This window comes from Catharus ustulatus, chromosome 2, assembly GCF_009819885.2.
Source record: "Catharus ustulatus isolate bCatUst1 chromosome 2, bCatUst1.pri.v2, whole genome shotgun sequence".
Classification (NCBI taxonomy): domain Eukaryota; kingdom Metazoa; phylum Chordata; class Aves; order Passeriformes; family Turdidae; genus Catharus; species Catharus ustulatus.
The window spans coordinates 42,806,275-42,823,069 of NC_046222.1; the positions used below are offsets into that span (position 1 = coordinate 42,806,275).

Genomic DNA, 16,795 nt, shown 5'->3' on the forward strand with positions numbered 1-16,795 from the left:
CCTGAAACGGCTGTATTTTCACATTTGTAAGAGGATTAAGATGAATATCATTACTAAAATAAAAGGTCTTTAAAAAAACACTTCAGAAAAACAATGAGATTATATGGTTTTTTGAAAATACTTTTGTGGAATTATATTTATACAGTACCAAACGTTTACTTAATGTCTCAGCAACAACTGTTAGCTGTGTTCCTTTTCCCAAAGATCTGACATATTGTTTTTTCCTATAAGACAATAAATGCAGGAGAGAACAAAAAGCGAAACTCATCAGAATAGGTAGAAATATTTTCTTTTTTTTTTTTAAAGTCATTTCTTGCATATACATAAACATATAATCTTTAAAAAATAGCTTCTGAGTGCAATGCAGTTGATAAAGAAAAGTATCTGGATGAATTCTGTTAAATTGATGCACTCAGAAATGAGAGAGATTGGACCAACCATTGTAATACTTTTTTGAATTTGATATGAACTTTCTAGAACAAAGACAGATGAAATATCACAGATTTATCTAAATTTAACTGAAATTTCAGAGTACGGACAAGAGTTTATTTCTGATGAAAACAAGATGGAAAATATTTAAAATAGGAATACACTCATATTCTAACAAAGCAACTGGAGTTATATCAGACAGGGACTTTTATCCACATTACTGTTTTAGCAGAGTGTATGGTATTTTGCTATTCTTTTAGTAATTTCCATTTTCATATGCGCTAAATTTAATCTTTTTTAACTTATTCTCTGCTGAGAACAGGCTTTTTTTTTTTTTTTAATAACAGGTTTATGCAAATACCAGCCAAGGACACATTGAGAGGGACTAAATTTAAATTCCTTATCAATTACTTAGACTTTGTTAAGCCAAGAAGCAGGTCATGCAGGATTTGCACATCTCTCCTCTGACTCTGTTGTGTACTGAGAACCAAACTTTTACATTCTTTCAACTATATTTTTCAAAAGTTCTTATTCTCATTTCTAACAGCACCTGTATAACTTTAAAATTTCTATTTGGGGATTCATAACTAACAATATGGCCTCAGCAGATGTAAATTTTAGTATTTCAGAGAAGATTTTGGAAGATAAGTTCACCAACAACCACATTTCCTATGAAAAGTGAAATGCAGCTGTATGCCACATTCTTTAAAAGATGCGTATATAATTAAGTGACCACGATTTTGTTTCCAGAGAAACAAACCAAAGAAAAACATTTCCATTTGTTTACATCTGTGCTAAACTTCACCTATTTGTAACTATAAAAAGTTGAATAAATGCTAGTATCGTTTGTCATGCCCACTTCACTAATTCTTTTGAGCAAACAAGTTTCAAGATCTTGGTCAAGATAAAGCCGTCTGTCCTAATAATTTATTAAATATTTTAAAATATGTTCTAATACTTTTAAGGTTGTTTTGGTTTGGTTGGGTTTTTAAAATCAGTGTAGAGTCACTTGAACTGATCTTTCCAGGCAGAAATACTGCACAGTTTTGAAAATGTGTAACACAGTATAGCCATATGTCAAAAGTGATCCAACACTTCCCCAGTATCCTTATACACATTAAAACCAACAATTCTTTATTCTTTATAAACATTAAAAAATAATTTTTTTAGACTTAGAATACTAATATTCCTTCTAGGACATTTTCATTTGTTAAGCCAGAGAACTTAGTGATTGTCAAGTTAACCAATAAAGTTCAAAACTCTTTTAGTAGTGATGGTTTACAAAGAAATAAAAGAACCTACTTGTGTTGAGAAGTAACAGTGCTTTCATACATAGGAACTCTTCTTGGCTGACTTGAAGTCTGACAAATTCCTGTGGAAGTTGCCACATGGATAGACACAAGGAATAGAATGATGATTCCTTCATCCTCTGTCTTACAACCAGAAAAGGTAAAAAAAATAAATTAAAAAACATGAAAACAAAGACGAAGAATGGCTCCAGAACTAAGTGCTTGAAAGAAAGGTCTTGTTAGCAGTTTATCACATTACAAAAAATTAAAGATGAGCTTATACAAATAAACAATTTTCTGATTTTTTTGCTCCTATGCTAGTTTTTTATTGTCATGAATGCACTGCTATTTTGGATGTTCAATCTGTTACTGTTGTCCAGAAAAAAAACAAAACTATCAAAGTTGAAGGCTAACCACCAAAAATAAGGGGAGTTTACTAATTAAAAATACCATAATGATTAATTTGAAATACTATCTTATTTTAGAAGTCCATAGATTTTTGTATCTCTGTAAAGATTGCAAAGAACAGAACTGAAGATAAATAAGAAAGTCTATAGAAAGCTCGTTCTTAGCTTTTGCAAAAATGCCTGTACTAAAATACTCTATATCAACTCTAGCCTGGTACTTCTAGCAGCAATAATATTATTTAGTAGCATGTAATGCTATTCAAGGATCAGTCAAAAATGCTATATGCTAAGTAAACAGAGACATTAATACAACCTTTCCTAAACTCCCACAGAAATAATCAGAACAAATTACACAAAAAAATACATAGAACTGAAGGGTTTTTGCAGCGCTTCTATACCACTGTTCTCTTTGTGATTTTGGTATACTGAATATATATTACTGCATATACTTGTTTGGAAATTTCTGCAATGGTAGCTTTCAAAAGTTTCTAATCTAGACTGAATTCACTACACATTAACTTGATGATCCAGTAACTTGGAGTAATTTCAAAAGGTTGCATCCCAATCCAGATGAATTAGGTACAATAACAGGAAGATTAAATTTTGTTGCCCCACCTGCTAGGAGGTTCAGATCAGCATTCCAACCTGACTGCAGATAGTAACCTCAGCAATCAAAACAGTAGGTATTTTCCATTAAAAAAAAACTTTTTCAATGATTGAATTTTTTCTTGTTATTTAAAGTGCTACTGTTATCTTGAATGAAAATTATTTCCACGTTGTTCAACATCTGACATCTCGTACCAGCTCTTAAATGATATAAACACAGAAATTTAATCTTTTAGACCTGAATGGACTTACATCTATATCTACTTTAAACCTCCTTTTCTAATATATTTGGTAGCTTCTCTTCCTAATTATTATCTATGAAGAGCAACAGCAGCTGTCAGGGTTAGCAGCTTAAATGCTGTTCTTATTCAAATTTTCAGACAGTGCAAAGTACAAGTAAAAGTAAGTCCTTGCAGGGTGTTAATACTAAGACATCTTTGCCAAACTACCACCACCGGCTTTCTGAAATCAATACTACCAAACACATCCTTCCTGAGAAGCATAACAACTCAGTTCACTAAATGATAAATTGGCTGTCACACAATCACAATCTTGGATTGTGGTTTCACACGGTAATTATGAAAAAACTACAGTGTATTGCCCCTGCAGAAGGAATTTCCATTATTTGTTTCTACCTCTAGGCACACACTCCTGTGATTCTGGCATCAGTGCCTGCATGGTGAATTGTGTCAGGGATTGCTTCCACCCACTAATGAATGGCTTTTTCTGGGGTACCTCTTAGGCATATAAACTCCTTATCTGTTTGACAGTGAGGCCAGACAGTGCTTCCAGCTTAGCTAAAGTCATGGGGATGCATGACTGGGACAGGTAACTTTTTTGGCAGTGTTCAGCAGTTGTCCTTGCTTAAAGCAAACATGAAACTACAAGCTTAGAGATCATAGTAGAAAACAAAGTTGCTTACATTTTACTGATCTAAAAGCTAACATATTTTCAATAAATAGTTGCAGTTATGATTCAGTGCATCAGTTACTTTTTATAACTCTTTGTTTATAACACCTCTAGTATGACCCTGATGAGATGTTCTATAACCAGGAGAGGAATATGTTGTCAGCACCCGGCATAGATGATCTTGAGCTGACAACAAGAAGCTGTCTCTGGTGGATTATAATCAGGAATCATAAATCTCAACACCATTCCAAAAGAAAGTACTTAAAGTCTTCTTCACAAGGTGTCAGCAGTGGTCCACAAGACATGACATTACTGAATACAGTCATCTCACTCTGTATTTCTTCTGACTGTAGCCATAAGATGTATCAGACTATGCTGAGACAACAATACAGCCAGAAATTATTTCAATCTCATCACTTCTAAGTATTTCAATTTGTACAGCATAATTAATAAAAATAGGAGAGGGAAGAATTCATCACTCAACAACCTCACAGGGATTTACAATCACCTGGAAAAGGTCTGGAGCTATAGGGTCAGCTCTACTGAACATCTTCTATAAAGAACTTCAATAGGAGGATCTTGCACATCTATAGATTTTAAAATCAGGTGTCTAGTTGTGCAAATCCACCTCTTCATCCTTTAACAATATGTCCTACAAAACACCTGGTTTTCTTTCAGCTTGCTTCATAGCAGTTCTTTCAGTATTTTAAGAAAAAAAAAACTGAGACAAATGCATTAAGGAAAAATAAACATAGGGATCAAATTATGTTTTACTATTCCTGGCAACCTCCCATGTACTATAATAAAGAATATAAAATTAAGAGTCTGATATTATTAATTTGCAGAGCTGGAAAACCAACAAAGACTAAAATGATGATTATCTAAATTAAATAGCATAGGGAAGAAAAATCCAAGCCAAAAAGCCCCTCCCTCATCCCAGCAGAAAAAAGCAGTCTCATATAATTCTTCCTTGATATTGAAATTCCTCCTTGGTGAAAGGATTTTTTAACATTTTCTAACTGTAAATGTACTTTTCTAACAAGAAATGCACATTAGAAAATTATTTTTATCAGGAAGTGTCAAAACTGAGCATTTAAATTACAGGCAAACTATTTGGAAAACCACCCAAAAAAAACCAACCAAAAAACCCCACACTCAGTAAACATTTAGTAAACATTAACTCATGACTTATTCAGATGAATTGAAGTAAATCTTCTGACAGCATAATTATTCTTTATTATTTTTTTTCTCTTAGATAATGAAAATAGTATTTGAACTGTTTTTGCTTGACCATGTACACGGAATAGTTGGGGCTCACACAAAACCCCTCCCAAAGTTACTGAACATTCATATGGTCAGAGGACTTGGCTGTTAACTTTGAAACAGAACAGGTAATGAATGAAATCTTGGCCTCAATGGAGTCACATTCCCATTAGCACATAAAAGTTCAAAATGTTATTAATATAACACAAGAGCATTCCACTTACTCATTTAGAATCAGATCTGGTGCAAAATACAACATCTGACCACTGACATGTTTGTATGATCTCCACCCCATGGCAAAAACCATTAGACTCATCCAGGAATACTGGATGAGGGTTATCTGATCATCAATATGCAAATTTCGAAAACCTGGAAATGAAATAAAATACAAAATACTTCATAATTCTAAATTATTAGAGAGCAGCTAAGTAGGTGTTTTGAGATTACAAATCTGAGCCATCAAACTGAGAACACCTAGAAAGACAAGTGGATTTGGGGATGTAGCTCTTGGATGCTTGGGTAATAGCTGCCTGTCCTACTTTGATAGTTAAACTCTTGTCTTTTTCTTCTCATGCAGTACTCTGAAACGTTCACACCAAAACTTATTTTAGCAAAAATAACCGTTTCAGAGGACAGGAATGCATCTCTTTTTCCTTTGGCAAAAATATGACAGATTGTAACGATCACTGTAACCAACTCTCATTTAATGTCAATAGCTTGAACATCAGTGTTCTTAACATAACATGCAGCTGTCACACAAAAATATCCATATGAGTATCTTTCTTGCATTCAACTAAAGAGAACCATATTCAGTTGTGTGCTTGTGTTTGATAACTTTTTCTTTTTGATAAATTTAAAGATTGCCACGAGTTATCTGAGTGAAACTAACAGCCTGGTGCCACTGAAAGCAGTGCTCCTGTTGTTCATCACATGGTCCTGTCACCTCCTTCAAGCAAGCCTTGGCACTCATGCTCCTCCTCAGTGAACTGCTTCTGTTCATGAAGACATCAGAAAACCAGAGGGCTAAAAAAAAAGGTTTCTTCTCATTTAGTGAGATGAATCAGTTCACTCAGGAGTTCTGGTAAGTGGCAATTGCAATGGGAAGAGCAGTGATTGAGGTTACTGCTTCCTGCAGCAGAAAAGTGTCAAATTGAGCTCACATGAAACTGTATTTTCCAGGCTTTCTGCTCAATATATTGATTTCTATATATCCCTGGATGACCATGATGATCCCTATCACCATACAGCACACATATTTACATAACATGGATTTTTTTCTAATCCAGTCATGAATGTTCATAAATTCAGTTACTTCTCATTACCAGTCTGTTTGTAAGCTGCTTAGTCCTAATTGGTATTATTTATAAAAAGATTACTTTGTTGATTTCAAAAGTTCCTTTTAGTAATAAGAAGAATGAATAAATAACAGAGTAAGAGAGACTGCGGTAGACAGGCTTTTATAACAATCACATACAGGAACTCTCTGAGCTTCTGTGCTTTTTTGGAGTGAATGTAAATATTTATATGGATTTTTTCACACGTGCTTTCCTATTAAAATATATTTGATTAGTTATACTATATGATGAGCGAAAGCTTAATAATTTTGGAATTTGCAAAAAATTAACAGGTAGTCAATGATATTCATTTCAGACTGCTCCTGCCATGAAATATTTGAAATATTTACTTAACTACAATTGACTACATATAAGAAATTATATTACCTGGTAGCAATTTAGACCACTTGACTACACAAAGAAGTTGCCTCTCACAAAGGTGATTCAGACTGGTCAGCAAGGAACTTGGTGTTTCAGGTTTTGTATTGTCATAACCAGCATAGACAACTTCTGGCTCAATGCCTCGTAAAACACTTATCATTGGGGGAACAAACTGTATTTCTTGATTAGGAGAGAAGGACAGCCTTTGGGTTAGAGACTGGCTTTCATCTTGAAGGGCTGCTGGCTGCTGGAGTGCAACATCTAATGTTCTCACAACCTTAATTTTGTTAAACTTCTTCAATTTTCGACCTGAAAAAGAAAATTGTTGATCTGTTAGAAAGAGTAATATGACTATTTTCCACTAGTGTTGGATTGCACTTTTAATCTATACAAGGAAACTAGAACCGTCTTCAGAATAAGTTTTCTATTTTTTGACTATTTATGTAATTGAAAAATGATAATGGAAAATTCTTAAGAGTTTCTCCCTCTGTATCCTACTTACTTCACTAAGGGATGAACAGCACCCACCCATTAAAATTATTGCCATGAATTCCAGGTTACAGTAACCTCATAAAGTGTTTTCTGGTTCAATTCCCACTGTTCTGTCATATGTCAACAGCTGAGCCAGCTGGCTCCACAATTCAGTTTCTATTTAATGTCAATTAAATATACTGCTTCTTTTACTCCCTAATATTTGAAACCAAAAATGTAAGTAATTAATTACTACACACAGAAAATCTTTCCTCCAGTTCCCTAAGAGCATTTCACTCCCATGGCTGAATCCTATTTTGATGCCTAGGGATGAGTGAAAGACCAACAAATACTGTAAAACCACATGTCAACACTTAGAAAATATTTCACTTCCTAAAGCATAATTTCCCTTTCTCAGTATTTTTAATTGTTATTTCCATACTGCAGAGGTATGAACAACACTAACTAAAACAAATTAACAGCTGAACTGCCTTCCCAAAATAAGCACAGATACATCTGGTATGGCTATGGAAGTATACACGTTTAGGTAGCAATTCTTCAAATTTCTTTCATGGAAGTAGTCTGGCAGTGCTCCCTACAGAAACAGAAGATCAAACATTCAGAGGTTCAAAGACAATAACCCTCAGTTTCAATGAAAAGGCAAATCCATGCAGAGGTAACTACATGGAACACGTTTGCTTTAAATAGATCCTCAAAGGTGATGAAAACCCTGCTAGATCTTTAGTTCTGACAAACAAGTTTGTCTTAGTGAAAAAAGGGTCAAAAACGCAATAAAGATACTGATATTTATAGTCTGAATTACATGACAGAGGGACAGAAATAGACATGGGGGTGATGGCAAAAACATAACACTCATCATGCAATGACATTCAGAGGTCATATTCCCACTAACTTAACTGCAGGTTTAATTAATTTAGTATCAAGTGCCTCAACTTACCATATGCTCATTTTATCACTTGTGGTAAGAATAAAAATATTTCTGATTAGAGATTTCTTAGTAAAGAACCAAACACGAAGTTACATCTTGTGTTACAGCTGAACCAAGAAAAAAAAAATAAAACAAAACCCCACAAAAGAATAGACAATTTATTATGCTGAAAGACCTAGAGCCAATTTTTATCATAACAAACCTATACATAGTCATAGACATGCTGGGAATTTCCCACTAAGTATTGTGTAGGCATGAAGGAAAACAGAAGTAACAATGCATTTGATAGTTCATAAATAATGATTTCAGGTATTTTCAGAAATAATGGCTTCAGATACTTTTACAGTTCAGAGAACAAGTAAAGAAAGAAACCAAACAGAATGCTTATCACATGGAAATGTTAGTAGTTAATAAGTACCCATGTTTCCAAGTGACTAAATGTATTAGAATTAATGTCACACTGGTTTGCAGAACTGCTTATGTGTTTATTGCTAATTATGTTGCTTAACAGCCACCAGTAAAACAACCTCACCTGTTACCTATCTACTGGAGAGGTGACTACCAATAACTCACAGCAAACTTTCCCATCTACAAACGGGAGATCATGTCAAATTAATAAAAACTCATAAGGACATAAGGAAAACAACAGAGATTTGACAATAGCTTAGTTTTCATCTGCTGTTTACAAAACAGGTAAGTTTGTGCTGCAAGATAAATATTTGTCTCCACTTAGTCCCATAATGGGTAAATAATACCAATCCAGTCTGACAATTACTTTTCTTAATACTATAACCTATTTGTGCATATTTAGACAGCACACACCTTCTTGGTAACATTTTTATTATTTCATTTTAAGATGGATAGCCACTCAAGCCGTTTCTTCATACTCACTGTTCTCCTACCCTTGATTACTATGAATAGCATGTTTATAGAGTTTGTGTTCTGCATGTACCTAGAAAACACTAAAAAAATCTGTTTAATCCCACTATCAAATATATCATGATTTTCTTCTTACTTCCTAATTCTGCATTTTAATATATTTTTTAACTAGGTATACAGAATCATACAGACAATCAGACATTATTGATGGTAAACACCATATTAAAAGGGCTGGGTTTCTAGTAGAAGTCTAACATGTCACTACCCTTCTTCTTACCCTCTATCAAGGTGGAAAGCATCAATGATGTACTATTCTTGACAGAACATTATGGCCCTTACATTAAGGTCACTATGCTCTTGTGTTTTGTGTACACTTTATGGAGGTGGACACAACACAAAGTAAAAAAGCAGCAAAGCAGAAGTAACACACCTTGATTTTAATAAACTCTTTGATCCTACCTCAAAAATATTAGCTGGAAAACTAAATTACCTTTTTTCTGCATGTAATCACTGCTCTGTGGACTGAAAGCTCCTTGACAAAACGAAGAACACAAAAATTTGGTGGTACAGCTCAACAAGGAATCTGTGATCATCAGCCTGGGAAAATTACAGATTCACTCATAATAAATCAAAAGAGTTGAGTACTTGTTTATTCCAGGACCTGATCCAGCTATCAGCTATCCTATTAGGTTTAAGATTAGAAAGAAGATAGATTAATGTCTCAAGTTATGAGGTTATAAAACCCAAAGACAATTAACACTTTGACAGAGAATAACAAACATGCTACTATAAAAAGCATGTTTTTATTGATACTTTCCTTCTGTAGATTAGGAAAGAAGAAACAGTCCATATAAGGAAATAAATTACTGAAGCTATTGGTTGCTGTTCCATAATTTATTTACAACTGACTTAAAATTTCTTTTAAAATATTTCAGGGGTTTGAAATTGCTTTGAACTTAGGGTTGAAAAATGGAACTGTTGTCCATGTAGTAAAATATTACACTTTTACCTATACGGTTGCTACTCTGACATTCAATGGAAGATAGGTGTACTTCCCTAAGAAGTTTAATTTAATTAATATAGTAATTTTTGAAAGCTTATCATTAATATCAGTAAAATCAGTAAAATCTCAGTGTTTCTCATGTTAATTAAGTAATATAGCAGGTCTGCATTTAACTCAAGGCCAGCATTAAGAAAGTAAGTAGCAGAGGTAAAAGAACAAAAATATAGCCATGTCAGTTCTAAATGGGAGGAAACACAAAATGCATAAAAAATCTTGACCTATACAGTTGTAAACACAAGAAGAGATTTAAAGTATTGCCATCTCTCATTCATTTAAAATACTCAAGGAAGTCTCTAAGCATGAAATTTGTTCCAAGAACTGGAAATATGCTTATGGGTTTTTATCACAGAATCACAAAATTCCAGGATGGGAAGGACCTCAAGGACTACTCAGTCCAGCCTCCTTTGGCAAAAGCACAGTCTAGACAAGATGACCCAGGACCTTGTCCAGACAAATTTTAAAGGTGTTTGACAGTGGGGAGTCCACCACTTCTCTTGGGCAATAATGCCAATGGCTGATTTTTCTCATTGTGTAATATTTTCCCCTTGTGTCCAGGAGTAACTTGAAGTCAATATACCTCGTCTTTTCCATGTGACTGCTTGCAAAAGGTGAGTTTTCATCTTCTTTGCAATCACCCTTAAATAGTGGAACACGGTGATAAGGTGTCCCTAGGCCTTCTCTTCTCAAGGCTGAATAAACCCAGTTCACAGAATCAGACAATCACAGAATCTTTTAGGTTGGAAAAGACCTCCCAAAGACCTCAATTTAGTCCAAACTTTGACACATCATCACCTTGTCAACTAGACACTAATGCCGAATCCAGCCTTTCTACAAACACCTCCAGGCATGGTGGCATCACCATTTCTCTGGGCAGCCCATTCCAAAGTTTAACAACCCTATCTGTGAAGAATTTCCTCCTAATATCCAAGCTGAATCTCCCTTAGCACAGCTTGAGGCTATGTCCTCTTGTACTGACCCACGATCCCTGGGAGAAGAGGCCGACCCCCATCTTGCTACAACCTCCTTTCAGGCAGTTGTAGAGAGTAAGAAGATCCATCCTGAAATCCTGAACCTCCTTTTCTCCAGGCTGAACACCCCCAGCTCCCTCAGCTGCTCCTCACAGCACTTGTGCCCCAGACCCTTCCCCAGCTCCGTTGCCCTTCTCTGGACACACTCCAGCCCCTCAATGTCTTTCTTGCAGTGAGGGGCCCAGAACTGAGCACAGGATTGGAGCTGTGGCCTCAGCAGTGCCCAGCACAGGGGGAGGTCACTGCCCTGCTCCTGCTGGCCACACCACTGCTGATCCAGGCCAGGATACCATTGGCCTTCTTGGCCACCTGGGCACACTCTGGCTCATGTTTAGCCTTTCCTCACATGGCAGGCTTCCCAGCCCTTTGATCGCTGATGTCTTTGGGAAAATTATCTAAGCCCTGTAATACTTCAAATATGAATCATACTGTGTTGAGCAAATCAAGTCACAGGTAGGAAATACTGCTCACATGATGCAACAAAGGAATTATGAAAAATAATAGATGAGTGAAAGGAAGAAGGGTAACAATAACCATAGATTGAGATTTTGTTTGCAGTTGAAATTTTAAGTCCTTGTTCACAAGTAATTTCACTCCAGTTTTCCTCACTTTTGGTCTACATCTGTCTTTACCTCTTCTTTTAGTACTAAGCATTCTATTTCAGCCTGCATAAAACAATTAGCTTCCTAATCCTCCCAGAACTCTCAACATCGCTAAGAACATCTGAAATACCACACTTAACTTCAGGCACCTGACCAAAAAAAAAAAAATAGACGCCACAGTTACAGCTCCACTCAGAACTTCCTTTTTTTCATTGCCCAACTGTTTTCTGCTTTCTATTTGCTGCCAGATTACTTCTTTCCAGAAGACAGTGTAGGTGAAGATATCAGGGCAGAGATTTGATGAAATGCCATGTCTCTCTAAGAACTAGACAGCACAAGCTTCTCAAAAAATGAGATACAGCTTTGATTAGTATATTTAGGAGAAGACTAAGCAACATAACAAACTGGCTAGATATAACAATCTAGCATTAAATACAAAGAAAATATTTATACTTGCTTTGTAATAGCTGAGAAAAAAGGTGATCCAAAAGATGATGAGAAAGATGAAGATTTTACTCTCTTCATACCAGATAGTAATAAAATAAAAGTCAGATTGCCTTTATCCTCAGGTTTTGTAGGGGGATGTAACATCCTGCTATAAGGATACACTAATGAGGATATAGCATCTGATCAATATTGCTGGCAAAAGTGTCCAACTTTTTCTGTATCTAGTTCCTATACCCAGAGCAAAATGTATATATTAAAAACACTAGGAAAACTAGCATCCATAAATGCACACGAAGTGTAGAATGAAGTCAAGTGTTCATATGCAGAACAATGATGAAGTAAAAGGACTAGATAATGAGTGAGTCATCTCACACTCTTCTGCTTGTTGAAACTGCTGCCTGTGATGTTGAAACATATAGAGTTTAGTTATTGGTGTTACCCAGGGAGTCATAAATGAAAATTCAGGTTGGAGCATCATTAAACTCTTAGCTGTGCAAAATTCATGGTCAGGAATGAATTTTTATTCACACTTTATAATCATAAAATGGTTTGGATAGGAAGGGATCTAAAGATCATCTATTCTAAGCCCCTGCCTTAGGCAGGTATATATTTTAGAGGTCAAATTGATCAAACCTTGTGTGTTTCTCCCAAATTTTAAAAGGCAGGCACTACATCTGCCGACTCCTCTTCCTGAGTCTTCATTCTTACTCTGTATTTTCCACAGCCTACTCAGGACCTCTGCCTCCTTGACTTTCCCCTCTTCCAAAGCTGGGCACACAAGGCTTTAGGTTCTGCCTTTGTAGTAATATTGGTTCTCTACTGCACTGCTACTCCAATTTTAAAACTTCAATCTGAGAAGCATCCAAAGGCCATGTTGTCCTTTAGCCCCTCTCCCCTCAGCCCAGTGGCACCAGCATGCTTGTCAGCTCCATGTTTTTTTTTTTTAACTGAGAGGTGTCACTGACTGATCATGTAAGAATAACACAATGGTCATGTGTGCAGAATACTCCAGCTGTATGGAGCTTGCATCCAGCTTACAGGAGCTGGAAACACAGAGCCATGCAAACCATTAGTCTGAAAACTATATACATGTTTTAAATTATCAGTGAATGTTGATCAGTAAGATAATGAAATTATGTACAGTATATAATGTCAGCTCTTCCCTCAGGGATAAAAAACAACACTGAAATGTGGGGGAGGGAATATAGGGTTGAGCAGGGGAGAGAGACAGATGACTTTGATGGGCTGAAATTAGATTAGATTTGGAAGTAAAGCAGGTTTTTGTCCTTCTCTTTTATTTTTTTAACTCCCTTTAGGAATATATTATTTCTATAATTTTTAATGGTCAGTTTCTTATAGCCTTAGCCATGTATTTTCAAGCTTTGTGCTGATCCAAAATAGGAAAAAAAAATTACAGCAAAAATAAACATCACTCATTTGCCTGTAAGCACAGCAAAACTACCTGATCATACACCATTTTCTCCCTGTAGGTCTTCAAAGGCTCAATTTCATTTAATGATACATAAAAAAATCCCAAATATGTTACAGAAAGAACTACCACAGTGGGATTTCCCAGCACCTGGTATGCAAAGCCTGCAGTATTGGTGCAACCACTGCCTGGCCCTCTCTGGTGGAACAGAAGGATACAATTCTGTTGACGTGTACTCAAAGCAATGATGAAGGGTATAACAGAAATTAGAAGGGGACAGTACTGACTCCTGATTCTAGTACCAATCTGCTTATTTTTTTACCTAAACCAAATTACCTGATCCAAAATTATTAATGAATATACACCAAAGACATAATTCCTTTCCCTTCAAGAAAATGAATGTAAGGGTACGCAGTGATTCCTACAGAAAGGTGTTTTCCAAATTCACTGAAGAAAAATTCTAAGAAATTATAAAACATTAAGTAATTCTTCCAAAAGTGACATTTGAATGTGGTTTTTCTTTTACAGCACCAAAGTAACACTGTTTAACCTCACAGGCTGAAGGTAGTGTACTTGACTGTCTATTTTTATAAATCCACTTGAAAAACAGCTCACCTCCCAGGACCATACCAGCTTGACAGCACTTCCTCAAGCGACATGCTGGGCAGTTCTTCCTACGGATTTTATCGACTATGCAGTCATTTCTTCCAGCACATAAATAGTTGTGCTGCCCTGCAGGAAAGAAAAAACCAGGATGAACACTATGATTTCTAACATGACAAAATCATTTCTGTGTATAAATGTTTCAAAAATGACTGAAGATTCAAAAAAGTGTATTGAACCATTAAAGAACTCCTTCATTTTATGCTATCTTTTCACCAATCATGTTACTATTTGAATATAATGTTTTATTTGGTCTGTTTAAGGGCAAAGGTCACCATCTCTGGAATTCCAAAATAATTAGCAGACAGCATGAACTGCTTAAATTATTGTATTAACAATATTTCTTAAGTAAATCAAGCACAAGGACAGACCAATTGTTTCTTTAAAACTTATTTTTCTTTGAAGTTATTGATCTTGTTTTCAAAGAATTTAAGTAAATTTTGCTGGCATTGATGTGGAGTTTCTGACAGCAAACAGAATGAAGAAGTTGGGGCAGTGCAAAAAAAAAGCCCTTTAAGCAAAGTAAATTACCTCTGATGGAGAAGCAATTCTGTACTGAACTTGATGAAATACCAGCTGACCAGATGCAGCCAACACAGTCAAAAAGGACAAATAGGAGACTGCCACTTTGTGGTTTAGGTTAGCCTAGTTCATTGTTTAATTCCGAATGATATTGTCAGAACGAGCCCATCATTAGTGTATTGGAATAGAGCCCTTTCAATGAAATTAGCGTCCAGCAAAGTAAAATATTAAATGCAATATTGTGGATATGAATCCAAATATAACAGAACTCAGTACCAAACCTTTTAAATTTTCACCGATTTCTAGATCTAGAAAAGAGTTAGTGCTGAACCATGTGAAAAAACATATTTTTTTCTGTGCTGACATTTTTAAAGATAAATAATTTACTTCTTAACATAACATTAAAAACAACCTGTTTGGTTCTAGCGAAAGAAACCCAATTGTCGGAAATTAATTTTCGTAACAATTTCTTTTTTTGTTTTAGAAAATTACAGGTAAACGAAAACAGTTCCCTCACACACTGCCTGACAACAAAAAAAGTCCTTAGTAATGTTTTAATCAGAAGAAATTCTCATTTACTTTGTCCCCTTAATTCTGATCCTGGGCTCCTACTTATAGAAAACATTTCCAAAAGAAGAACAAATAAAATTCTGTCTTGCTATTGGTAGCAGATCACTAAAAAAACCCTTCACTTTGAACTTAGGATTACTTGCAGTTTTTCCTCATTTTTCTTTTCCTTTATAGGCTACATAAAGCATTCAGTCTTTTGATAAGCAACAACAATTTTAAAACTCCATTAGTTTAATTAAAATCTATGAGAATTATCTCAGCTCTCTGGCATTCTAGTGCTTTAATGCACAGGTAATGTATGAAGGAATGCTTAAGTAGAGTTAAAGTTTTCTTTGTGCTTGTCTTGTTTTGGGGGTTTTTCTTTGGTCCGCTGAAAGGAGATTTCTTCTGGACCTCTTTTCCAGGGAACTTGTTAAGTCTACATAAGATGGTCTGAATCCATATAAACCTTGTCCTGCTTATAATAAATCTAAGACTGAACAACATTTTTCACATTTTCAAAACAGTTATGAAAACTACACTTCCACGTTCATATGCGCTGCTTTCAGATTAGACAGGATTAAATAGTGTCTCTGCCCAGTGTATACCAGGCCAGAAAGGAAATCTATTACTAGAATTTAGGCACAGCAAAATTTGCTCAAAAGTCAAAATACTGCCAATCCAATTCTCTCAAGAGGATTATGGTGACAAAAACTCATGCACTTCTTGATGCTTGTTGTTAACTACTTCATTGTTTTCAAGACATTTAAGAAACTACAATCATATCCTGCACTTGACTTACACCTTCATGTGAATTTTCCATTCTACTCATCTCTATCCCACCTCTCCCTGACACCTTCTGTCCCAAAGTGTATTCCACACATTTTGATTCAGCTGCAACTTATTTGGAAAACATGTAAGGTTCAGTTATTTGGTATTTTTCAGTTTCATCTGTAAAATATTTTTTTTTATTATTGCAGTCATTGGAGTGGATGTAATATCAATTGATTAATCTGAGTAAATGTTCCCATTTGAAACCACTTCTGCCATTGTGCAAAGCTAAGTTCTGAGAAAATGTTACTTGCTTGACATTAATATTTTAGGGGCAGCAGCTGTCTCAAGGAGAGACTGTGTAAGAAATGAACACATGCCAGATATTTGCCTAATTTCAAAATTATAGGACAATATTTAGTTAGATGAAGATGTTTGGAAGGTTTTCCTGGGATGATAAAACATGTATTTGAAAATGTGTTTTCTACAGTTCAGTCTTCAGGATCATGTAGTTTTGAACCAATTGTCTTCAATACTTGAGCACTGCAGTTATACCAAATGCATGTACTAATGAAGTGCCCAAAACTCCCACCAAGATAATCACCATTCAATTGGTAGCTTGATATTCAGTGTCTTTTCTATGACTACTGTCACAGTAACCACTAAAGCAAAAACCAAAACAAACAAGCAAAGAAAATACTCAGGAGAAAAAAAACCAAACAGGATAGTAGTAGCACAGTCACTAGAGCACAAGTCTGAACGTAAAGGTTGCTATTAGCATTTCTTACAAAAATATGAACCTGG

The 16,795-nt window shown here is 35.3% G+C and overlaps 1 protein-coding gene across 2 annotated transcripts in view; it reads right to left on the bottom strand.

The window, feature by feature from the left end:
- The window catches only part of PGR (progesterone receptor), a 35,473-nt gene that overhangs the window by 6,305 nt on the left and 12,373 nt on the right, over positions 1 to 16,795 (bottom strand). For both annotated transcript variants that reach the window (XM_033053368.1, XM_033053367.1), the window contains 4 exons: positions 14,102 to 14,218; positions 6,625 to 6,927; positions 5,128 to 5,272; positions 1,732 to 1,862 (listed from right to left, as the gene is read on the bottom strand). In XM_033053368.1, coding sequence (XP_032909259.1) covers positions 1,732 to 1,862; positions 5,128 to 5,272; positions 6,625 to 6,927; positions 14,102 to 14,218 — 696 coding nt within the window. The remainder of the gene's footprint in view (positions 1 to 1,731; positions 1,863 to 5,127; positions 5,273 to 6,624; positions 6,928 to 14,101; positions 14,219 to 16,795) is intronic.